The 26,293-nt window shown below is 42.0% G+C and overlaps 1 protein-coding gene across 1 annotated transcript in view; it reads right to left on the bottom strand.

The window, feature by feature from the left end:
* Positions 1–1,202: 1,202 nt before the first annotated feature.
* The window catches only part of ARHGAP20 (Rho GTPase activating protein 20), a 51,663-nt gene continuing 26,572 nt past the window's right edge, over positions 1,203–26,293 (bottom strand). The window contains exons 4-14 of the mRNA XM_009279372.1: positions 25,245–25,286; positions 24,167–24,251; positions 21,223–21,300; positions 17,172–17,238; positions 15,052–15,234; positions 10,212–10,390; positions 7,085–7,246; positions 5,555–5,664; positions 4,420–4,609; positions 3,822–3,933; positions 1,203–2,263 (exon numbers count right to left, since the gene is read on the bottom strand). Of these exons, the coding sequence (XP_009277647.1) occupies positions 1,203–2,263; positions 3,822–3,933; positions 4,420–4,609; positions 5,555–5,664; positions 7,085–7,246; positions 10,212–10,390; positions 15,052–15,234; positions 17,172–17,238; positions 21,223–21,300; positions 24,167–24,251; positions 25,245–25,286 (2,269 nt within the window). The remainder of the gene's footprint in view (positions 2,264–3,821; positions 3,934–4,419; positions 4,610–5,554; positions 5,665–7,084; positions 7,247–10,211; positions 10,391–15,051; positions 15,235–17,171; positions 17,239–21,222; positions 21,301–24,166; positions 24,252–25,244; positions 25,287–26,293) is intronic.

Here is a 26,293-nt window from a genome sequence, read left to right as displayed (position 1 = left end):
GCTATGAATTCTTGTTTGAATATTACTAAAATTTACAAAAGTTAGCAGGATGATGACATACAGTATGAATGATGCCACCCAAAGAGGAGGAAAAATGCCGCAGTCCTTCCTCACGCAAGATTTGCTGTGGCATCCCTGGGACTTTTGCTTCAGCAATAGCTTGTAGAACTGACACCTAAAAAAAAATTACACAGAATATAAATTGAATTTATGACATAACAAATAATATTTAATATATAGCATTGAATGCATACACATCAATACCAGTGCTGTAACAACAAAACAGAACTTGTAAAATTAGCAGCAATTTTTTGCAAGTACAAAAATACACATTTTTTTCAGAACATATATAATAGCAAAATTTATCAGGATATATTATACAAACTCAAAGCATTTAGATAATGCATTACTTTTAATATATTATATGATGTTTTAGTTGCTGCATAATAAAATTACGTGTTCTGCTTGCAATAATACATAACGCCATTTACAGCAATGTTAAGAAACTATTCACAACTTAAACATGAACAGAACAGCCAACAAAGCACAATAAATGAAACACACAGAGTTGCGAGGTGTTAGTTACAAGCTTCAGCATTTCTCTTTACATATTTGTGAGCTTATTTTTTTCTTTCTTTTGCAGTGTGAAAGAAATAACTACACCTATCGAACATACTTTATAAACATACAGAAAACAATACACTTATTCCTTGGAGGACAATGAAGGTAATACCTATCAGTTTCAGAACAGTAGTATAATACCACAGTTACGGAATCTATGCTGACTTTGCACGCTACATCAAAACCACAAAGGACTGGGACTCACATCCGCAAGGCTCAACACACGAGTGGTGAAGGGGAGAGGCCCAGCAGGCACCCTGCTGCCCTGGCACGCTCAGAGAGCAGGGCACTTCTCTTAGTTACCTCCTGGGACCCTTCCAGATTTTCGGGAGATTTCTGTTTGCTTGCTTTTTAGCAATTTTTATTATTCTTACAATATTCTTGCAAGGCTTTATGTGGGATCTTTACTCAGACAGTTTCCTAAAAAAAAGAAAACCTGTGAATCTGGGGACTGCTCAATTAAATTTGAACAACCTGGATATTAAACTTAAAATGAACACACGTTAACACCAAAGGCATTTTCTTTATGGTGTTTATTTTAAGCGTTAAGATTCCTCCGCAAAAAGCTTTGGTCAGTCTCTTCAAACTTTGGATTGCTGTAATGCTCTTCTAGACCTCCTCTTTGATCTTGGATCATGAAGTCTGTCTCTTCCTGTGCCTTTCAGAGGTAATGGCTGAATGTCAGGGTTAATCAAATAGCTGTCGACTCCATCAGTAGGTTTCAGGGGCGCTGGCCTGCTGTTCGGCTCCACCAAGCCCCCCTCAGCCAAAGCGTCGGTAGGTTGTGGAGATGGTGGCACCCTGGTGGGTGTAACCAAATAGTCATCAGCTGCTTCAGCAGCAGTGTCTTCATGTTTCTTTAGCGACTGAAAAGTGCTATCGAAAGGGGAGGAGGTTTCAGTTGGGGTAAACACAGATTGGTCTGAAAACTGAGAGAAAGCACTGTCCAGAGAGCTCATCGATGACACAGATGGAGACGTCCCAGGAGAAGACAGGCTAGAAGAGCTGAATCCTGAGCAAATATTTAATCCCTCTGGCATTGGAGGCAGGAGGCAATGGGACAAGTCTTTCTTTTCAACGTTTTGGTTTGTGTTGTCACTTTTACCAACATTAATCCCTATAATCAAGCTCTGATTGATAAGCTTTTGCCCCTCCATCTGCAATGACCGAAGCTGACGGAGATAGTCTTCGTCTTCGTGAGACAGGACAACGTCACAGCTGGCTTTGCGTGTTGCTGTCTCATGACCATCGCCAATGCAGGCGAAACTGGGGGCGAGGAGGCCAATTGTGGGCTCTGAGGAGCGCCTGTGTCTCCTCAAGGTTTTGGGAGTGCCTGAGGTAGCTGCTGAAGAGAAGCCCAGTGCATTGGAGCAGAGAGACTTGTTCTCTGAGTTTTCTTGTGATGAAAACTTACAGTGTACGTCAACAGAAATTGTCAACTGTTTCGATTTGGTTTTACTTTGGATTTCATCCACCTCCGTCTGCTCTGAATCACCGTCGCTCAGAGTGAAGACAGACTCCCTGCTCCTGTTATCCTGATCCCGGTTCTTAATCCAGTCGCTGGAAGAGGAGTCAGCTTCATCATTCGCCTCGTTTTCCAGGCTGTCGTAGGAAGAGTCATTCAGATGGAGAGAAGCAGCATCTGCAAGGACAAACCAAGTGTTAACACATCAGTGACTGAACCACCCTGCTGACAAGCAGCTGCATTTTTTTTTTGGCAAGTATCCTTCACTTTCAGGAGCATTCGCTCTTTAAAAATTCTTCAAGCAGAAATGCCAATAATTTCAGAAAAAAATACTAATTTGAAATGGAAAAACTGAAATGAGTGCTAAGTTGCAGTTCAGTCAAGAAATACAGGATAATGGCACAAATAAGGGTTAGGGTTTGTTTGTGTTGTTTTTTCTTTTTTTTAAGTGGGGAACTTTAATAGTAGGTAATCCAGCTGTAAACAATAATTTACATATAGTATAATGAATCAGTAATTTATTGAATTTTTCTTTTTGTTATTGACTATCAAAAGCAACATTTAACCATTTTTTCCTTCTTTTAGACAAACGAAGAAAACAGGGCATACTTTGTACTTTCATGGTCTTCCAGAAAATACAATATTTCTAAGAGCAACACTATGAAGAAAGTTCTAGTCTCAGTTTAAACAGTCACCTCATTTCCACTGAGCAGTGCACACCTCGGCCCTATTCCGTATATGCGATAACTGGAATTACATTAAATCTCTTTTGCTCTGGGCTACGCTAAGCTGACTTATCTCACATTTGCAGCAGACAGAGTTCATGCATGGGCAGTCACCATGCCTCAGTGCGTGCCTGAAAACTCATTCAGCTGCCGTAACCTATCACGGGTCTGAGCTCTCAGTCCCAGCACAGCAGATCCCATGTGCTTCCACTCTTGGGGAGGGGGCAGGCCAAAATTCACTGGATTTCACCAAATTTCACTGGAGGCAGAACATGAGGAGTTTGGGACGGCCACACTGAGTCAGTCTGGCATGCCAGAGCAAGTGCCATTACCACTTTTAGTATAGGCCAGCTGTGCCAAAATTTATTTTACAGAAATGCTGCTTTAGAAATATTTTAAGGAGAGACCCAAAACTCCAGTCAAAATCAATACTATCACAGAGTTGGAGAGAAAAAGAGCATTTATGATATTCTGGAATGCTCTGCCAACTAGTCTGTCAGACATTTTCAGTCACCAGTTCAGAATGTGCTAGGAGCAGAATCTGCATGTCCCATTGAAACTCTGGAGATCTCTCTCTTTTGATAATGAAGAATAGATGCTTGCAACCCTAATATAATGGTGTGACAGCTGTGTTATAACCTTTGTTGATCACTGACTTCCCGATATTCTGGGAAAACATAGGCTGGGGCAAAAATTCTAGACTTGAGATGAAACCTTCTCCAGATTTTTTTCTTTCTTTTTCTTTGTTTCCCCTCCCCCCTTTTTTAACATAGTGGCTCAGATGACTGGAATAGGAGCAAGGGATTCTTTGGGAGAGCATTTTGTGATACAGTCCAGGTCTATGATAAGTTGAATCAGTGATTATCACCAATACTTTGGGCAAAGGAAAGAGAACAGCAGTATCTGGGAACACCACATGAAGAGGGAACAGCATTCTTCCATGGAATATACTGATCTTTTGCCTGGCTGAGTTTTGCTGTCTAGCAGGATCAAAACATCATCTGTATTACCTGAGCCGTTCTCTCTCTTGCACGTCATCAGTATTTCTCCAAAGAGGGAGGTAATTTCCTCTCCAAAAATCCTGCAGCAATTCTCAGTGAGGAACTGTACCAGACTAGAAATCTGCAACAAAGCAATGGGAGAGAGAGGTCTTGTCAGATCTTCCATTATTCCACTCAGGGCAAGCTCACCATACAGATGAGGAACAGCAACAAACTGCCTATCTGTGATGTGCCCCCCGACAGCCAGAAACTCCTCTCCCGATCTCCTGGGCCTGAGAAAAACAGCCAGACCCAGCTAAAATGTCCCAGTATACATCTTTGATTACATCTTTTCCATTTCTACTCTGTCCTGTTTCAAGGTCACCACAACCAGAGATCTTTCTGATGAAAGAAGCACTTTGCTAATACACTGGGTATTGCTTTATGATCTCCCTCCCCTTCTTGCAGGCAGATTATGAGAATGGATTGATGAATGTTTCTGGAGCCCTGATAAGAGGACAAGTCCTGATCTGAAGAGGTACTGACTGTTTTCACGTTTGTAACCAACAGCCTGGTTGAACAGGATGAAGGTTGGTTTGGTTTTTTACCACATTGCAGTGCCTCTTACCTTTTTTGTAAATTCACTTTCTATATCAGGAGTGGAGGAAACAGGAGGCCAGAGCAGGCTAGGTGCAATGCAGATAGCCAGATTAAATGCATTCATCTGGTTCTCTTCAGATCGCATTTCTATACCATGCAGTACTCCAAAGATGTAACGTAAGAGAACAACATTAGCTCTGGGGAGCTGCTCTATTAACCTGAAAACATATACAAATGTAATTCTTCAAATTAGTGACTGGACAAAATAAAACCATTTTCCATAGACACACAAGTCAAGATAATGAAAATACAGAAACAGGGTAACACGGTCCACTAATTAAACCAGGTAGTGTGTCAAAGAGGTGTTCTTGCTGAGCTGCTTTCCCTCACTGTGACACATCTCTGAACAGTTTTCTGGGAGGACAGAAAACACCCTAACACATAATTAAAATTACATTCTGTCAAACTAATGAACCATGTACAATGTATGACATGAAACTGTATTTCACCTAAGTTGCCTGATAATTCACTATTCACTTAACCAAACAGTTCAGTTGTCTCTCCATGCCATCCAGTTGCCATAAGTATATACGTATGTAAGTATGCGTGAGGTCAGCTAGCGTACAAAGCTCTGTTTCCCATGACATGAACTTTGCCCACTTTCTGTTTTATATCACCTACAAGGGTGAAGGCTTCCCTTGTCACTATGCTCCAGTATTTCATTCGCAATTCCATCTTGGCTTCAAAATGGTCACTAAAATTTGAGATGAATGAGGGGGAATATATGAGGTACTGATTTTAGCTACCCTTTCACCCAGGACCCTGAAGTTCCCTGCAGATGATTTTGGGTTTGGTATCAGGCAGAAAACCAGGTCTTGGACAGCATGTTTATAAATACTATAAATATTTTTTTTCATAAAAGGATATTTCACTTATTTACTGGTATCCACAAAAGGCAGAAAAGCAGGACAAAAGAAAGTCAGAAAATACAGGCAATTGCTTAAGTATTTATGTAAGTTTGAATGCTCTGTCATACACAAAGAAATTTTTAGCATCTATTTAAAAAAAAAATTAATTGTAAGTTGTAAGTTGAATATTTGTGATTCTGCATTTTGGGATATAAATTTATAGGAAAAGAATACAGAGAATATAAGTAACTCTACCTTTGGATGTTTTTTATCTTCTCTTCATTATTTCCTTGATCCATCACAGAGACCCACTTATCACAGAGCTGGGATGACAAAATGCTGCCTGGGATGTTGCGAAGAAAATCCTTATCAAGAGAAAAGAACAAAACACGTGAACAGCTGTTCTGGAGCGCAGGAGGGAGTAGGAATAAGATACGCACACACAAGAGGATGCATCAGTGGGACAGCACTAGCTGACAAGCATCTTGTTCCACACAGCAATCAAAACCAGCAGAAAATCATCTGAGATAAAGAAGTACTTTGGAATATGCTTAAAGTGAGTATTTTTCTGCCCTTTCCTTGCCCTTTCCTGTCAAAATAGAGGTATTTGGATGCTTCATCTGCTATTGCTGAACTAAAAAATCTGCAGTGGGACCAGTTATTTTGATGCTGCATAATGTCTGTCTTTACTTATCACTTAACTTCATCTGTAGTCCCCGTTTCTCCTCCTTAGCTGACAAGCTCCAATACCACCAGATCATAAGCACTCCAAGGCACCCCTACCTTCCTTCCCCTAATCAATCCCTTTTGGTAATGGAGTACTTACACTAGTCATGGATCGTCTTGCCGCTCCTGTTTCCTAATACCTCAACCACTAGCGGGCAAACTGTTGCAACTTGGGAAGAAGACCAAATCCTAGCTTCCCAAACAAGCCAGGGTAAGGAAAACTATGATGCACATGAATAACACATCTGCTCTTCTAGGGTAACTCTTCACTGTGATAAGTGCTAAGCAGTTGCCCCTCAGTGAAACTTTTACCATGGGATGAGTATTGCACACCAGCACTTTGCATGATGCAGCTGTCCTGCCCTAAACGCACGTCCTAAATCCACCAGTAGGAAAGTAATTGTGTAAGTCTCACCCATGAAAACCTCTCACATGGTAGCAAGAGGAATGGTTTTCTACAATAAAAACATTCCACTGAAGCAGTGCCTGCTTGAGAATAGAGATTACTATTTCTTTTAAGAAAAAATTACACATAAACAGATGCACTGTACTAAAATGTGAAAAGAAATATGCTAATCCTCCTTGTAGCTGAAATTTTACTGGAGGCTTGGGATGCTTTTTGCACAAGGAACATTGTTTTTAACGTACAAGTCTGTAAGAAAAGATAATGCATGGGAAAATTAATCCAAATATTTTGGACAACACTATACACTAGGGTCTGTAGCGTAGGGTATTACTGATGAGTAAGGGAACAGGTCTGCAAACCTGCCTTTCTACTATTTCACTGACTTTAAGCAAAGATAGAGTAACAGGACCAGGTTGTAGCTGAGACCTCAGGAAAGCTGGCAGCAAAACAAGCTGGCTAGTTCTCTTCCCCATCCTAATTCAGTAGTAGCCTCCTACTGGAGATCCTCACAATGATAATGTGCCAGCCCATTCTTCTTAATTCAGCCCACCAAGTCCTCTTTGGGCCTGTCCCTGGGGAAAAGTCCTGCTTGTTTGTGCCTGGATCTGCGCTGCTTTCACCCAAAGAGGGGGAAAGGAATGTTCTTCACATACCTTAAACAAAGATGCTGTCACAAATATGGATTCGCAGGCTAGGTCCACTTCAGCGCCTGAATCAAGCTTCTCCTTGAGCTCTTTGCAGGTTTTTGCACTTCCAGAGCGTCTGAAAATACCCTCGGTGGAAGGGCCCTCTTGGTAAAGGAGGGAAAGCATGTCCTAAACAAAATTAAAAGGCAGAAAGGCTTTCTCAGAAATATATTTTATTGTCTAGTGCCATTAAAATGTAATTTTGCCACTTTTGCCACAGGTGAAAACATTTGAGTCCTAAAAAATGCTCACAAATCAAACAGAAGTCAAGGCTCACCCTCCAAGCGATGCCAAACTGCACAGCAAAGCTGTGGTCTGGGGCACTGATGTTGGAAAACATCCCTCAGAAATACTGTGCTGCCACTGCTGAGCACTAACGTCCTGCATGACCTTCCAGGATCTGTGCAAGTTTTAACCAAGTCATTTAAATATATAAATACTGTGGTATGGGAAAAGGAGAGTGGTCTACCTAATCCAAAGCTCTGCATCTGACAGAGGCCTCAGCTAGACACCACTTTGCAGGAAGATATGAGACCCATACTGCTCATCAGTGTGTTCAATATTATCACCGACCAGAGACGAAGACTTCTGTTTCATGCCTAATGTCTGAAAAAAATGAGATTTTATCTAAGCTGGAAAGTGCTTTGTTAATACATATCTGCACTTCTACAGCGGATCAGAATCAATTTTTACCCCCTTTGCTACTTGTGAGTGGTATCGCACTCCGTAAGCGGCTCAGGGCTGTTAGCAGGACCACCTCTGGGGCAAGTTGCTCCTGCCTGGGAGGTCACCCAGAGGGAGTTAAAGCTTGGCTCGTGGCTCCTCTGAAGCCAATGAGGCTGCAAAGGAGTAAACAGGTAGGCAGCTCACTACATGAGATATTTAAAAGGAAAGGGACAACAAGCAGATTCCTGCCTAGCTTTTAAAATAACAGGAGAGCCTGATTTCTTCTGCTAAATAAGAGAGGAAAAAGAGCAGAAAAGGAAATGCTGAAATCAGAGACCTCTCCTGAGGTAATATGTATGTGATATTTTCCAGCTGCTTAATTTTCTGCAGTCTCCTGTGGGTCATCTCTCAGACATGCTGGTCACCTCTCCCCAGGCCTGCTCCAAGCGATGTGGAATTTGTCATGTTTGCCTCTTCCGAGGGGGAAACGCGTGCAGACAGTCTCTGGGATTACATGCATGCACACAGTGGTCTGAGGACTGAGTTATTGTAAGAAATGGAAAGAAAATGGACACTGGGAGAGAGTCTGTCATCATTAAACCAAGGTACTGTAACAGTAATGGGTGTAACAGCAGTGGGTTTTGGTGACTTTCCTAGTCTCGGCTGTAACGTGGGTCTTCCTGACACACAGCAATGCAAATAAGTCTAATGGAAACTATTATTTTTACTTTTCTTCTCTAACATTTCTTTCTCGCTCTTGCAGAAGTTGAAAGCCAAGCATTCATGTAAGTGCAGACACTTTGGAGGAGCACCTTTCATGGCAGCAGGACTTGTGTCAGCATTTCCATTTTCTTTGCAGGGATTTAGAGCTCTGGTGTCAAAACAGGCTGAGTCCCACAGTACAGGACCTTAGCGCATGAACAAACGCTTTAAAAATACATTTTGAATAAAATACCCACAAGATAAAACTGGAAAGCCCCTCTTAAAGCAGTAAACCCAGACAAAATTACATGAATTAAGCTAATGGTGAAGCTAACAATTCAGTGTGGCAATGGCTAAAAGAGAGCCCTTCAGCTGTGAAAGCAAGTTTGAAGCTCTGAAGCAGAGATATCAAACATGTCTGCAGCATTCATCCCTGATATTTTCCTTCTCTTGCAGGTAAATCCCACACAGTCCCTCAGATGCAGTATTCCATTCTCCAGAGATGCTGCATGAAATAAAAAGTAAGTTATGTTTTGTGGCATAAATACAGTGTTTAAGATTCAAAGCACAAAGTCTACCAAGCTGTGATTCTATGCTTAGTAACTTTGGGTTTTTTCAGATAAAAATTTACTAATATTTATGTTTTGGAGAAATTTCTGAAATGCAGCATTGGCTCATCTCTCAGACAGAGAGAATGACAGACCTCTGTCTGTCCATCTCTGGAGGGCTTATTTAAATAACTTAAATGATAAAAACGCACACTTCTGCCTCAAAAGAAAATAACAAACCCACACTATTAAAAGACCCGAAAAGTCCTGGTATGGTTCACTATTTGAGCAGTGATAAAGCAGCACATCAAGCACAAGCTTAGGAGACAAACCATCTCTTCCTGTAAACTGGTGTAACCCCACTGATTTCAGTGGGGTTCTGGCAAGTTGTTCCAGCCAAAAGTCAAGCTGTTAGGATGAGGGGCCCAATCCTGCAGGGCTCACTCCCACTCTGTAAACGTTTCAATTGCTGCATCGACAACAGGGCAGCCCTCAGTCCTGACCAAAAATGCCACACATCTGCCTTAATTATGCCTAGGAATGGGCTCTAGGACCACCTTTTTCATGTTCCTGGACTGGTTTTGAGAGCACCCACAGCACTAGCGCTCCCTTGAGACAGGATGAAAAGATGCTCCTGCAGCCTCCGCCTTCCCACCTATTTTTGCAGTGGTGCTGTCAGATCAAAAATGAGGACACGGAGTGCTTGCCTGCCCTGGGATGCCTTCAACAAAGGCTCTGAAACTGTCTTACTTAAGGGCAGGTAGCATTTGTATGCACGCATGGGCTGTCTATACGGGACAGTAGATGGCACTTTTATGGAGTTGGGGATTTTACAGAGATCTTGGGAGTGGTTTAAAAAGTATGTGTGAACGTGGCATTTATTTACACTGCGTAAGTGAGGATTAGGGAACCAGCCTTATAGCGTGGGCTATAAAGAAGAAATAGCCCAGAGCAGCAGACCGATCACATACATTTCTCAAGCTGTTTGTTATTAACCAGGCCTACCCACAGAGTATGTTAAAAACCAAAGTTCTTGCTGAGAACCACAAATGAGGTTTCCTTCTGGTTTCTCTGCTTGGGTAATTTCAGTGTGCCGTTTACAAAGTATCCCCATGTTCTCATTCACTACACAAAGAAATTCTACCACTGTAAGAGCCAGCCCTGAGCCTAGGACTCACCAACAGGGGTTTGGGCAGGTTGTCATCCTCACAGATGGCTGTTAGCAAGAGGCCAAAGAGCTTCCCAGGAGCACCAGATGTTGAGGAGAGGGGTGCATTGTCCAAGTGAGTGCCTGGGCCACGCCAAAAAGCCCAATTTATGATAGATCTTTTCCTTTTAAATGACTTTTGGCTTACGTCTGGGAAAAGAGAAAGGTGTTTATTAGAAGAAATGCATTTCAATTCTAATTCCAGTATTTGTTTTGCGGTGGTTGCTATGGTTTCAAAGGAAAAAATGTCATGAACTCAACCAACTCCTTGGCATCCGGCTCAGCCTAATCCACCATGCGCATACCTGTGCTCGTGTGTGTGTGTAGAGAATGTGCTGCCTTACCCATGCTCTTAAGAGGATCACCAGGATCTGCACTGCACTGCTGGACCCCAGTGTCAGCACTTACCACTAAGTGCAGAATGGCAAACCTCAGCCCGCTGACTTCACACGGAGCTGGATTGTGCTAAATAACTCATTTCCCATCCACAGGTGCAAAACCACAGACCTTCTTCGGAAAAAAATAATACATAAACACCACTGCCCTCACCTTGGCTTGCTGTCCAGAGGCATCCTAGTTCCCCTGGCAATGCAGGAGAGCACCTGCTCTCCCCACAAGTAACACCAGAGAATGAACTAATGGGGTGAGATGTTTTCAGACCAGGAAAAGTCGCCACCTTTGCTCTCTTCTCCGCAAAGCAAGCATTATCATTAGCGCCCTCGCTCCAATCATTTGCTGACCATGGCCCAGGAATGGTGCCTGCCCTTTAATCAACGCCTTCCAGATGGCATTTCAGCATGCTGGTAACACACTGATGGGCTCCGTTTGTCTTCATTTATTTTAATGTATTTCATGAGATATCTAAAGAGTATCACTAATTGAAGCTCTTATTTGCAGTGCATAGAGAAGGAAATACTGGTATTAGGATACAAAAAGGGTTTTTTTCATATGACCTTTCTCAACATCACCTAGTGTAAATGCTTCTTAATAGCAGAGGCTACTCTTAAGGGTGGGTTGAGACTGTTTATGATGAAAGTGCTAACCAAAAAAACCCGATTCTGATATATTTTTCCTTTTCTAGATGTTTTCAAAGCCAGTCAGCTTTGATTTAGTAGCTTACCTACCCTGTGCACCTTTCTATTAGCTGGTTCTTCCACCTGGTCAAACATTTTGCTTTCTGCCGTTGTGGAGGGCAGAGGGTAGAAGCAAGGCTTGCAGAAGTAAGAACTCTGGTATAATACCAGATTTTTCTCTCCTATACTTTACTACACTTGTTTTTTAGCCCAAATAGTGATTTTTCATTACACGTCATTCCATTCTAGATCATGCTCCCTTTGGGAATAGGTGGAAGTCTTTTCATTAGAGGCTTACAGGATGAAAAGTTACAGTTTAACTCAAAATGTGAACATATGAATGTGAAAGCCTGATGAAAAATTCTTTTAATAAAAAATAGTAAGGAGGATATACATTTTAAGCAGTCCAAAGCTTCATGAAATATAAGCTTGGCAGTGTCTAAGGCTTTACTTGATACACCATGTTTTGGGAGAGCGTAACTAACCTATAACTTTCAAAACAGCAATTTTTCTTTCAGATGAGCTGGATATTAGCATGTGAATATGATTTGCTTCACTTGGAGTTCTGTTCACACAATGGCAAATACATATTGGTGTTTTTTTCTGGCAACCCTGTAGATCAGTGGAAGTAAAAATTAAGAAGAAATGTTATTTTGGAGAATAAGGAATAGCAGAAGTGGAAAACATGGGTCTTAAAATTAGGAACCTTTCTTAGTCTCTCACTGTTTGCTCCACTCTTAAAAGCCATGGCCCAAACTGACAATGTGAGCAAGGGGTAATTGTGATTAACTGCAGCTCTCTCCTGGGACAGAAGGAAATCTTAATCAGTATTCTTCAACATACCAGGACAGAAACCAATAACTGATGCATGGCAACGAAATGCCATGTCACTTACAAAACTAACATTCACTGAACAACAGGAAAACTCATCCTTTTCACATCCCCTTTTCTAAGGGGGTTGAGAAGTCTAAAGGTAAAGAGCAGATGAGAAGGGGAGGAGGTACACTTTCTTTTCCTGAACCTGTGCAAAGTTACAACACTAGGAGAAGCCCAGCCTCCTCTCAGCCAAGACAGATGCCAATTATTGCTCTGCAGAAGTACTTCCATACAAAAGCATCAGGGCCTTGCTCTGGTGGATTATTCTAGGCCAGAATCAGAAAAAAAGCAATACTTCTTTGATTGCAGATCTTGCTCAGAGCTCACAGCAGCCATTTATTCTGCTCATATTTTACATACAGGGAATTTCTATTCATAGGTAGTGTCCCAGCCATGCAAGTGGCATTTCCTTTTCTTGCAAACTAATCAGAAACTTCTAAATAAAACCTCAGATCTATTTAACAACGTAGCATCCTTTCTGATCAAACCCTTAACTGTCAAACAGTTTTCAAAGACCTCCTTTCTGTATTGAGACCAACTTGTTGAAATTTTGCTTTCTCTTTGAAGATGATTAAATAATAATTTGGATTACAGACTAGGCACTGACAACAGTTGGTTCTTTCAAGTTAAACTTTAAGCAAATCAGTATTTACAATACTTTTTAGACATGTGCTCATGAGCATTACTTAATGGCTATGTTTAACTGGTAGGTGGCCATTCTTGTTACGTGCCGAAAGGCTGCAGGTGAGGCAACAGAAACACTCCAGTCCTTCCACACAGTAAATTCTTCCGTACTTTTTTTAAACATCCTGCCAGGACAGCTGATGCAACTACACCACCACAGTTGGTGTCCACACAGCTACTTATTTGACATGACGGCTAGTTGTCAGTCATGTCTGCCTAACCTACAACGCTGCCTAACCATGGTGCATGCTGGTACAACTGGGCAGCTACCCCTTGCTGCCTCCAGAAGGGACAGTGTGTCCAGCACAGCGGTATCAGTGCAGGGAAGTGATGGGAAAGATGATAGCACAGCATGTGTGGCAGTGAAATGTGGGGTTACAGACTCCACTCCCTGTAAATTTGCCGTGTATGTGGTGGAGTGCCTAGTGGTTACCTAACAACACCACAGATTTTGGCTTGCTGACCTGAAGATGAGCTCAAACCCAGATCATAGCCTTGGCTTGCACACAGGTACCCTTCGCCATTTTCCAAAACAAAAATAGATGAGGAGGAGTTAGGAAGAGCACAACAAACAGCACTGTATGCAAGATAAGATAATCTGGTTTGCAAGCAGCCAGACCTATACAACACTTTAAAAGGTTTTGTTCGATGAAAGTAGGAAAGGTGAATGGACTAAAAGCCTCTTTCTCCCACTTAGCGCAGTCCCTGTGCATGACTTGCAGGCTGCCCCAGGCTTCTGCTGCCCCAAAGCCAGCCTCGCCTCCCCTCCTGCGGCTTGCACAGCACCGCTGACAACACATCTGCATTAGAACTTTACAGGCCTGATTTGCATTTCTATTTTCTCTTGCCAGTCAACGTCAGCTGCCAAGCGGGGCCTGTAAACCTAATTACACCCCTTTGCTAGATTGCCTCATTCTTAAAATATGCCATGAAGTAATATATGATACAAATTACTGGGGAAGGGGGGATGAAGGAGTGTGGAAAGGAAATTAATTTATATAAAATGCAATCAATTTCCGGAATAATTTGTAATAGACACTGGTATAGCTTCACTATATTTAATTTCTAAAAACATTACAAATGGATTCTATTCATATATTGTGGGAGATTTTAGCTATTGGGGACTGCACAGGATAACAGTGTGCATATGCTATTATTATTATTATTATACAGTCATTAATGGTGAAGTAGGGCAGAGTTTCTAATTGAGCTGAGTGTGCCAGTGTGTTAAGCACAATAAAAACACACCATGGGATGCATCCTTGCCCTACAGAGTTTTTAGTCTAATGCCCCAATCTTGTAAAGATCTCCTCACTCGTTTCACTCATGAGCAGTGAGCAGTCATTGCATCATTGATAGCAGAGTACAAAACAGAGAGCAGGTGCTCATATTTTTGCAGCATCAAGGCCAAAGGCAGAAGAAAATCATAGAATCATAGAATCATTAAGGTTGGAAAAGACCTCTAAGATCATCGAGTCCAACCGTCAACCCAACACCACCATGCCCACTAAACCATGTCCCTAAGTGCCGCATCTACACGTCTTTTAAATACTTCCAGGGATGGTGACTCAACCACTTCCCTGGGCAGCCTGTTCCAATGTTTAACCACATAAAATATTACTGTCTTCATTTTACTCAGAGAACTGAAATAAAGACGTTGTATTTGCTCACTTCATCTAGGTACTCAAGTACATGCCTAGGCTTTGCCATGTGAGGGTCCCAGTGAGGCAGGTGTGTAGTCCTAAGTACCTTGTTGAGATAAAGGATGCTGACAAATGCTGCATGGGAATTCTGTGCTGAAGTCAAGCCTTGACTCCTGAACCATAAAACCACCCTGCCTTGCTACAGAGCACGGCAAGGGCTGCAGAGAGAAGCTCAGCTAATAGACTTACAAAAAATTGCAGGGGAGAGAGCTTGTCTTTCTTTTGCTGGTTTTAGAACAACCATTTGACAGGCAGCTTGTCAAAATGTAACTTACAAAGATGACACACATACAACAGCACACTCAAATCAGGGAGAGCTACATTGCAAAATCCCCCGTGCAGCTGGAAGGTACATCTGCGTGCTCCTCTTTGCTTTCCACCCTCCCCCCATCCTGGCACGTTTGCTTTCTATAGCAGAACCAGGGAGGTAGCCAGGCTGTGGGTGAACGACACTGGGGCAAGCGGGGCGACGTACCGTTCAGCTGCTGGCACACGGCCAGGCGGCTTGGCTTCAGCACAAACTGGCACTGCAGCTCCTGGGGCAGCTGCTCTGTCAAGAAGGACCCCTGAAGCTGCCTGGGGCAGGCACAGTGCTTTGATCCATGGGGCATAGCGTCGCGAATGTGGCTCATTTTAATTCCAAAGGGATATTCATGTCCTGTTCAAAGAGAAATCATAATAATCTGTGTTGGATTGACTGGAGACTTGCAAAACTCCATCTGCCTTGGACGAAAAGCAGATTCTGCATGCTGGCCTGCAGCACCTTCTCTCTCAGTAATCTCAGAATTGACGCTTTTCTGCATATTTACACTGGCATAAATCATACACTGGCAGATACGGAGTTACTGTGTGCAGTGTAGTTAAACAGACATAAAAATAAAATCAGACCTATTACAGCTGTATCACATAAAAGCCCATCAGAAAAAATACAAGTGACTATTTCTGAATTCAGTGTTTATTCTTTCTATTGCTTTACTTCTGACACTGAAAGTTTAGGTACTGGTTACTCATATGGTTCTGGCAAGAAATGAGATTTTGGGAGCAGTCATCTATCAAATTTTTGCTGAGCATGCAAAACCAAAAAATCCAGTGTGAAAGTGATCTTCCTCCCCTCTCCACGCAACAGCCATCAACTCAGTCAAACGAGACACAATTACAGTTCCTGTCTGAGGCTGGAACAGGAAGGAAACGTTAATCACAGGGCTAATGCAAATGAGCTACGCTCGGCATTAACCAGCATCTTTGGGGACTACACAGAGGCAATTCATTTCTGGAGGAGCTTTCAAAAATGCCACCAGAAAGATATTTTTCGGACTTGTCTAAAGACCTGGCAGTTGAAATATATTAAATATGGGTGCAATGTTAAGATGTTTTAGTTAACTTGCACTTAGACTTGAACACTGATAGTGGAAGAGACGTTATTTGAGATTATAGGTAGTGTGAAGCTGAAGCACAGTCAAACTCTGCTGCTGATGTCTACCTATGATAAAAGCTGGCCTTACCTAATAAACCTTTGCATAAATATCAAGAACAGCATCAGTTTTATATCAGATTCTTCTTTTCCAAGGATTGTAACTTGAATTTGCAGTGAGAGAGAGTCAGTCAATTAGAAAGGCCTTTCCCATTTCTGAATTCTCTGGTTCTATGTTTAAAACCACAGCTGTGATTTTATCTGAAGAAGCTACACATAATAGTCAGAAAGACAAAGTCTGGTATGTTTCAAAGACAAAACAGTTTGCACTGTCTATAAGGTGCACAAGTTAGACATTTTATAAATATTAATGTTGTCTGACTCCAGCAAAGCATTTGTAGCTAAGGCTGCTTTAAGAAGGAATGCTAAGATTTACTGGGGTTAGATTTGCAGGAGGAAAACAGAAAATCCACAATTTTTTCCTGTTCTAATCATCTGTGAACTCATATAGCACAAGTAATGCCAGGCTTCTACAGGGGAAGGTTCTTAATAACAGGAAGGGATTTGTTCTCAGTGAATCATGGGCCAAAATCAAATCACTCCATCCAATCACTTCTGAGCTTTGGGTTGATTCCTGAGGAGGAAATGTTTCGACAAGCATTTTAGAAAGTGAATAAGCAATAATTTGCTCCTAATCAGAGGGGAGCTGTCAGCCAGTAAGAGAAATACAGAATTGGAAAGGACCTCTTGAATCAGTTAACTTGAGTTGTGGAAGAACAGAACATTTACCAAAACTCTGCTGAGTTTTGCTGAGGAGGTAAGTAAACAATGCTATGGAAGTGTAGGAAGAAATATGGTAAAGCTGGACCGGTTCCAGGAGAGGAGGTGACTGAGTGGAGAGGCTGACTCTGTAGAAAGACTGAGGCTCACGCAGCAAAATTGGGGCAGAAATGAACTTTTTCAACCTCTTAGGGACACAAACAGACAATTGCTCTTCAAAACAAAGGATCAGCATCTGACTAGCTCCCCAAATAGGCAAACTTGCGTGACAGAGAAGTAAGAGAAAAAACGGGAAAAACAAAACAAAAGAGGAAACTGAATTTCAGTCTTCTCATTAGTGCTAAAGGAAGCAAGAAATACAAACTGAGTGAATGCTGAAAAACAAAACCATGTCAAGAACTTACCAATAAGAGGGTAAGGAGCATCTTCTCTTCCTGAAATCACCCACAGCTTGTAGTCTTTTTCACAGCCCTTTAAAACCAAAATTAAGAATAAGTTTGTCAGCCATTAAGAACAGGTTCGTGTTAGGTTTCTCACAATATAAGGATAATCTGCACCTTGCCAGCAGGGTCAAAGGAACCCCCTTTACTTTGCTGGTGGCAAATTTGGGCACTGCAAAAGCTTCTGAATTGTGTCCGTCATGTGCAACGCGGTCTATGTGACCAGGGTCCAGCTCTGAGCAGCAAGAGGGGCTGGAGCCCGTCATTTCTGAGGGAAAAGGGGGAGATTTGCCCCAGTTCTTCCACTGCTCCTGGAAGCAGAGGGATAGAGGTCACAGCCTGCCAGGACTCAGGACTGCTTTTGAGGCCAGACCAAGACGTTAGCCATGCCAGACCCTCCCCCCCACCACACAGCTGAGTTGGTCCCCGGCCCGCGTGCCCCCCCACTCCCAGGAGGCTGGAAATGAGGCAGCCCCCAGCATGGAGGGGACCTCCAGCCCCAGGTGCTGCTCCTGGCCCCCAGCACCTCTGTGCCCCACTTCTCCCTGCTGGCGCTGAGCAGCACCCAGCCCCAAGGAGAGACAGGTCTGATCCCCTGGAGGGATTACAGATAAGCAGCATGAAGCGGAGGCCTGCTGCAGAGCGTGTGGCAGACAGCGGGCAGTTTGTGTGAGCTAAGGTGACCCTTCAGCTCTGTCCTGAGTACCAGGGTAATCGCATCCTCCGGGACATGCTCTGGCACACAGACACCCCCAGCCTCACACCTGAGACCTCTGCTCCACCATCTCTCCAGCTCCTCTACGCAGCTCAGGTTCACCAGCCGACAGCATCCCGTGCCCTGCGCTGGAGAGCAGGGAAGGAGCACCTTCGCCTGAGGCCTCAGCCCGCACTGATGATGCCAAGGCGAGGATGGTACCCAAGGGGCTCTTGGCACTCAACGCTGCCCCAAAATCTCCTCATAGGGCTGCTGTCAGCCCTTTTGTGCATCCGTTTTGTGTGGAAGGGCTTGGGAGCACTGGATGGTGCTTTAAGATTGCTGAGCTCTCTTTTAAAATTTACAGTGGAGAGGATAAATTTACATCAAAGGAGACAATTTCCAGAGGATTGGAGAACGTGAACTTCTTTGGGAAAAGCTGTGTAAAACCGCTGACTTGAAAGCAAATTCTAAATATTGCCTTTAGAATAAGTCAATGTTGCAGTTTAACTGAAGACCAGTACAATATTTCAGGTACAACGGTGAGACAATAGAGATAAAAAGAATGACATTTAATATATAAACCACTCTCAGGACAAAAGGTGATAGCAAGTGGATAAACACACTGTATGAAAAGGGATCTATCATACCTTAAATCCCTTTTCATTGACACTGCTAAATCAGGACAATTAAAGCCTAAAAGTTTTCTGGCTACAAAAGGTGATAAATACCTCATGACAGTATTTATTTAGCTCTAAAATTAAATCCTACCTCCTTCTAAACAGATCTGCCTACCATCCTGCATTGTCTGGACCTTCATCCAGTGTCCCCAAAGCTCTTGAGACTCTTTCTACTTGCTGCACACACCCGGTGTAATGCTGATACACCCAATAAAGCCCTCACAGTTTGCTCTCTGACTGACAGAGCTTTCTGGCCCATATTAGCACTGCTGTTAAGTTAGCTAGCAGGGGGCAGAAGGAAAATAAATAGGCTTTGGAGACGTCTCTGATGCCTCAGGGCAAGCAGCCAGGAGCAAATAAATACAGCTGAGGAGCACAAGAAAGGGTATTTACTTTTCCTTTTAAATATATATATATGAAAGGGTTCGTTGCTGTGAAGGGGAAGCAAGGGAAGGGGAAGAGCTAGTAAGAGCAGTTTCAGGAGGCATACTGCTCATCTCTCGATTGCAAATGTTGTCCTTTATGGGCTTTATGAGGCTATTGGTCAGTATAAAGGTGACTGTCCCAGAAAAATCAGCAAGTGTACTTAGAAACCCAAGGCCCTTCTTTCTGCCCCACCTGGTAATTTGGAACAGATGATCAATGCCATTTTGCACGAACTAGTTGTCATTTTACCAGACAAACCACAGAGGGAAAAACCCTGATGTGTTAAACCAGAGTGAACTCAGCCAAAGTAATAGCCCCATTAATCACACAACATGTGAAATGTAGTTTTTATAATTGCCATTGAAAAGCCGTAGAGCTCCTTTCAAGTGGTTCTCTCTGGACATAAATAAGAAACCTTGAGACAGCGCATAAGGAAAAGCTTCCTCGCAGTCAGAACAATCCTACGAGGGGGTTGGGTGTTTGATTGATATACAGGCTACAGCTTAATTTATTTAGCTTGTTTGATTTTATTGCTAATCTTATGATATGCCTCTAATGAAAAAGGCTCTATGCTATGAAGATGCAGTGAAAAAAATGTGGTATATTACTTGGGAAAATAATTCTGCAGGCAAGATTTTACATCTTTCAGATGGCTTTCATTCTTTTTCCACTCGAAATAAAAATGTAAAGAGAAGGAAAGGGTTGATTGTGATACATACAAAAGAACACAAAGCTGAAACCTAACCAGCTCCTCCTCCTGCTCATCTGAAACAAAATATTCTCCTCCAATACTACCATTTTCCCATTTTTTCTCTACACAAAATGAAGAAGTACAAATGACACCTATAAAATGGGTAAAAATGAAACACATCATAGTAAAGACTTGCAGTTGTAATATAGCAGTCTCTTGATTTTTGGTGCAGACTGGGGTAGACAATGGGATGGATTTTAACACACATCCTATCCTCTTCACCTTGCAGTCCCTCTATCAACTCCAGAGCTACCTTAATTGGATAGACTGCTGGATCCTGAGCTCGGGCCAGAGCCACAGCCCTGGTGTAAATGGGATGTCTGAGCCATAACAAGACAGACAGACAGAAATTGCTGTACCTAGGAAATACCAAGCTAGCAGAATAGGCCCCTGGATACATTAAAAGCCTGTATAAATTAGCGATAATAAATGCTAGGGAAGGCAAATTCTGAGGTTACTCTAACTTTTGCTGGGGGGTCTCCGGAAGCCCCGGGGAAGCACAAGAGTGGCATTTGGTCATATTTGACTCTTCACACTCAGGGCTGTGGTATGGAAAGACTTGTCAGATTCCACACAATGAGATCAACATATACATCAAGACTAAGACATTTTAAAAAAATCTTGTTACCCACGCAGCAGACTGACAGGCCAGTTAAAAAGCTATCATCCAGGAGCTTCTATGACCATCAGTGTTGATTGGAGCCACATTGTGAAACAATGAGAGAAACAGAATAACGGAGCCAGAATTCTTGTCCCTGGCACTGATTCATTACTACACCTGAGGCACTACCTTGTCCAGTTTAGAGCAAAGGGAACCAGTTGAGGCAGTACTTGACCTACTAGAAATCGCTGCATCTACTTGGTGCACTATCCTGCATTATCGTAAGTCCTGTAAAAGCCTTTTTCCAAAACAGTTTCAGGTCATTGCTTAAATTGCATGCATTCAGATTCTGTGCAATCACTCAGTTACATTCATATCTCACATGACACTAAAGGTCCATGGATATTTAGAGTGTCCGATTTGGACACTTGAGAGCAGTGCTTGTACTTGTCATCTGGGGACACAGCTGATCATGAATGTTTGCACATTTTCAAACCAACTAACAAGCAGGTCAGTAGGTTTCCTCTTCACAGTGAAGTATGCAAAAGGAGCTGTATCAAACTCTCACTTCTTGTGTCAAGATATCTCCTCTTAGGCATCAGCAAAACAGATTTAAAAGAAACTTCAAACATGACAGATCCCTTACAGGGATGAGAGACTTACTCAAAACTTTTAAGGCACTTGATGATCTCTGGAGTTCTATATATTAGCTAGGCACTTTTGCTTCATTTCAACAACACTGAATTGCTATGATTAAAGGATTTAATTAATGTTCATATCCATAACTTGGAAAAAGTGCGAGAGCAGATTTGATTATTAAAATGACTACAAAAAGACTCATTAAAACTGGTGCAAGGACTTACGTTAATTCCCAGCTGCTGCAGGGCCATAAGAATTACATCATTTGCTGTATCAACATTGGTTACACTTAGGGTTTTTGACTGTGAACAGAAAAAAGGAGAAGGAGAAAGTGGCATTAAAAATTTGCATTTGCAAAAAGTATCTGAAGTGCAATAGCTCTGCATAATTCACTGTTGAAAAATGGAGAGTATCCTGTTAAAATTTTACTTGATAAATAAGTTATACTACATAGATAAAGACCCAGAGGTTTGATTCCTCTGGTTTGTCACATACTTTCTGTATTTGCCCCCCACTTCCCCAACAGCTCCATCAGATGGGAGAGTGCCATGATTACTGGGGACAAGACCTCCACATTAGAATATGCAAAAAGAAACAGCCACTAACTGCACTTTAGACACTGCATGAGGGAAACCTAATGGTTTGATTAATTTAAAAGCATACAAGTTCCCTTTGAAAAAAATGAGGTTTTCAGTGAAATAAGAGGTTCTCGTATCAATTGTTAATCATTTCCATCCTTTTCTATTAAGGATCTCCCTGGCAAGAAAATACTGTACACAAGCTGTTCATCTCTAGATCCTTTGCCACTTTCTACACAGACTTCTCAAAGCTAGATTTGGCTTAATACCAGAAACACTTCCTGTGGGTAATCTTTCATTCAGTTAAAATGCTACCTCTCCGGCATCCTCCAGAATCTGCTGATCGACAGTATGGAAAAGCATGGATCTGCAGAAATACTGCTTTCTAAATAGCTACGGTGACCAGCATGAAGTGCTGAGCTTCGTGTTGAAGGAAGTGCCGCTTTCCACAAAGCAGTCTTTCCAGAGTGAAATTTCGGCACCTGCTGCCTGGCACCAGTATTACTCCCGTACAGCTGGGCCATGCTCTGTACCTCTGCACCACGGGTTGCTCTTATAGAGGGCAGCGCATTTCAAACACACCAGGATTAATGACTGCATCCTCAGCACGACCGGGATGTGGCAGCACTGCTGCCATCACCTTGCAGAGGCAAAAACAAGTGGGGAGAGCGTGTCCAGAGTGGTTTTTGCTTATACCATCACACCCACGCTGGCCTCACTTCCAAGCCGACAAGCAGCTCCCACACATCAAGCACAAGTTACTAAGCCCTCTTCAGAGGCATGTTAGTTTGGCTCTGCTAACAAGACCACACAGCTTTTGGATTGCAGCTGGTTCATGGCCAGCCTAAAGCCCTGGCAGAACAAACGCATGCCTGCTGCAAAAAACCACCCAGGCATATCCAGTGGCCCAAAGAAGGGAAGGTGGCAGAGTCTGGATGCAAGTGTTCACTGCCAGTCCCAAGACAGTTTGCTATACCCTGCTCCCCTGTGTAGCATATCAATTTTATACTGGCTATAGGATGTGCAGGTGAAACAAACCCCTGACATTTTGCATTTAGAAAAGGTCTGAGCTGTACATTTGTGTAAATCTCTGACGGTAACAAGCTGCCATAGCAATCAAAGGAAAATAGTGAGAATACTGTATATCTTGCTTCAGGACATATCTGAATGCTCATACCATAAAAAAATTAACATTTGCCTGAAGCAATGGCATCTGGCTCTCAGGAGTAGGTCAGCACATTTGCAAAAGTTTTGCTCTTGGCTAGAATATAATAAAATGGTTTGTGTCTTGTGTTCAGCCTTCCCTACCCTCCAAAAATGAAATAATTCTTGGGCATCTCCAGCTGCTGTAGCACAGGGACCACAGTGTCATAAGAACTATTTGCATCACAAAGTTTCCATCTGCTCCTCCACTATTTTATTACTGATAATAGCTAGACTACAGTGTGTCGTTTCTAGGACTATCAGGATACCATATTTGGCACAAGATAATTATAGCTAAGGAGAAAAGACATTTAAAAAAAACCCAAACAAACCCTGGTACAAGAGTGCAACACGTGAATGCATGTATGATTTACAGACATTTACACCTGAGCACACCTTGATCTGCAGTCCTGCATTTGAACTATCACAATTATTGTTATCGTTCATTAACATTTGTCTTAGCAACCTGGCAATTCTAACTATTATTGTTTACCTTAATGATGATTTTCTGAAAAAAGGTAGACTCCTTTATGCTTACATCTATGCAAATACAGAATTCTAAGTGGAGATTCACTGTTGGGCAAAGACCTCCAATGAAGTGTAACCTCTGTAAAAATTTCTCGTGTCCTTGCAAATGCTCTTTTTGCAAATGCTCTTTTTGCAAATGCTAGGCTTCTGAGCATGAAATACAGATCTTAAAAGCACAGTTAGAAAGAAAGGACAAATGTATAAGAAGCAGAGGAAGAACGGGTGGATTATCACTGAATGCTAGGGTATCCCTAGGGAACTGGCTACATACAAGAATTTAGTTTAAATTGGTTAAAAATGACCTAGTAAAAAAGGTGCAAATCACCCTGTGGATGACCTTTCTTTACCAATTTACCTTGTGCCTATAAATTTACCAACATCAGTTAATTGATGAAAAACATGCTTAAGGCAATTTCAGGGTGTTCATATACACAGCTTTACTGACTTATGATCATTATAAACAATAAAACGTTGCAACTTTGCAGAATTGAATGAAGGCAGCTGTGGGTTTAGATCAGGTTTACAAGCAAAAAAAGGGTATGCTGTACTGGCATTTCTGAAGATGCTTATGCGTAAGTTCCACTAGAGGTGTTTCTTGAGACTTCACACTGTACAGTCTTTAGTTTGTGTGCCAGAACCGGTATTTCTTATCAAGCACACTGTCTTTAAAAAGGAACTCATGTATTAAACACAGGAAAAAAACATTTCAGGGCTGCATATGCCGAGTCTTTTAAAAGGGCTGGATCCTTAAAGGAGGTTGCAACCCAAAGGAACCCTCCCAATATCCAAAGGATTTACAGGTGACTAGCACTCATAGGTGATGTGGATTTAGACACCCATTTAGCTCAAGAGCACTTACATATGCACAAGTTCCTATGTCCTTTGCAATTATCTTCAGAGGAATGCTTTTAGGATAGTCTTTTTCCTTCTCTTCTCTTATTCGACTGACAAAACAAGTACAAAACAAGTACATTTTTAATATTGTAAACATAAATAGCAAGATGGAGATTTAAATAGCAATCAAGCAATAACTGGATAAGCAGCAGATTGTTTGCAGATGTACTGCAGTAGAAAGATCTCTGAGGACAAGAAAGCATCCAGCAGTATCTGGAAGGGATGCTGACTGTGGCCCCCAGTAATGCCCTGTTGTATTAAAGTTCATGGTAGAAAACAGTGTAAGCAGCAGAGAAACTGGATTTAAAAAATCAAGCTAAAACTACCCATCATTGTGATGCCTCAGTCTGCAGTACAGGCTCCTACTGGAATCAGTTACATCCCGTTGTATGGACCAGTTCAAAGGGCTGAACAGGAGAAGGGTAAATTAGAAATCATCCCCAGCAAGGATGATTTAAACAACCCCAGGAACTCTGAAGAATCAGATAAAGATACAAACCTCAACCAACAGAACTAGGTGACCAGAAAACAAACCCACCACTAGTAGTTTTCCATCCAAACACTGACTGAAATAAGACAGCTCTATTTATGCAAATCCTCCCACCACACCCTCCAGCTTGGGGTCCATTTTGTAAGACCAAAATACAGCCAGCCATAAGCAGCAGACAGGTTAGAGCAGAAGTTCCTGAGCTGGGCTTGCTTAGATGCCATCACCATGAAAAGAGCCCCAGGTTCAACTAGAGCGATGGTGGCAGAGGCTCCTACAACTGCATAGGGAGGGGACCATGTGTGATAGGAATCGCTCCAGTTTTGTGTTGAGCCATGTTCAGGCACAGGGAAGCATTTCTCTCCTTGCGTAGTGATCATTGCACGAACGGCACATACCATCTTTGGCAGGGAGAAGACATGAGATGTTTTTTTTTCTTAATATCACTTTGAAAGAGCTTATCTACCATGATGGCATAGGTACCACAGCTTCGGAATCACTGGTCTAGATGACCAGGACTTTTTTCAGTGTCTTCAAAGACTGCATAATAAAGTACCTTTGCAAAAAAGACAGCCATGTTTCCTTTTGTTCTGCAGACCTGCAAGAATTGTAGAAAAACAGGGACAAATCAGCCATCATTCTAATACGAAAATAGCCCTTGTACAAACCACCATGGAATGGACTGCTTCTTGGTTGCAATTTCCATAAATACCTACGAAAACTAAAAGGTTTTTCCAGATTTGAATGAAAAATCTGTTTCTCTGCAAAATCAACTGAAAAGCCTGCCACGGAAATCAAAAGCCCCAGTTACCAGTTTTTATCATAGAAGTTGAAGCTTTACCAGTGGATTCAGTAGGAAATGGGTTGAGTTCTTAAACTAATGTCCAAAGGAGGAGACTTTAAAATAAGAGCTTAATTCAAAAGTTTAAAGGTATTTCCTCAGGTATATAGACTTCTTTCCACTTGCACTATTCTAATTCTCTTCTTATTTATTACTTGGTTTATCACCACATTACAAAGTACACGTAAGCCACAACGAAAAAAAGTCCCATTGTACTTAGTAGGGTTTAACTTTGGACATTTTAAGGCTTATCTCATTTATCTTTATCTCATTTATACACTTTCAAGGATACAAACGGTCCAGTTAAATGTAGCTAATAATAGGATAGTGCAAGGAATCTAACCTAATTTTGCTTCAACTTTCTTGATTTAAATCCTGCCCCAGATGGAGTAACTGCTATTCCCACTGCTGCTTCTGCAAATCAAGTTCTTCAAATTTTCAGAGCAGGCATTTAGGGAACTACAAACCTACTGAATGATGCTGTGAGGGGAATGCACTTTATAAACATTAAAAATGTGATTCTGCTTTGGCTGCTTCAATTCTGTCAGATATGCATCTGTGGACTCCTGCGTGGCGTTTTAGATTTTTCCGTGTACCTCCAGACATCATAAAATAATTTCACTTCTACAAAATTTCTGACTTTATTTTGATTGAAGCTATTGCTTTCCTACCCAACTACTTTCCGATAGCTAATAAAGGATGATGTACTGTCTCTAGATCAAAGCTCATGTTTATTGGCAAGAGATCAATTGAAAATCAATAGA

Source organism: Aptenodytes forsteri, unplaced genomic scaffold (assembly GCF_000699145.1).
Source record: "Aptenodytes forsteri isolate BGI_AS27 unplaced genomic scaffold, ASM69914v1 Scaffold307, whole genome shotgun sequence".
NCBI lineage: Eukaryota > Metazoa > Chordata > Aves > Sphenisciformes > Spheniscidae > Aptenodytes > Aptenodytes forsteri.
This window is presented reverse-complemented; position numbering and strand designations above follow the sequence as displayed.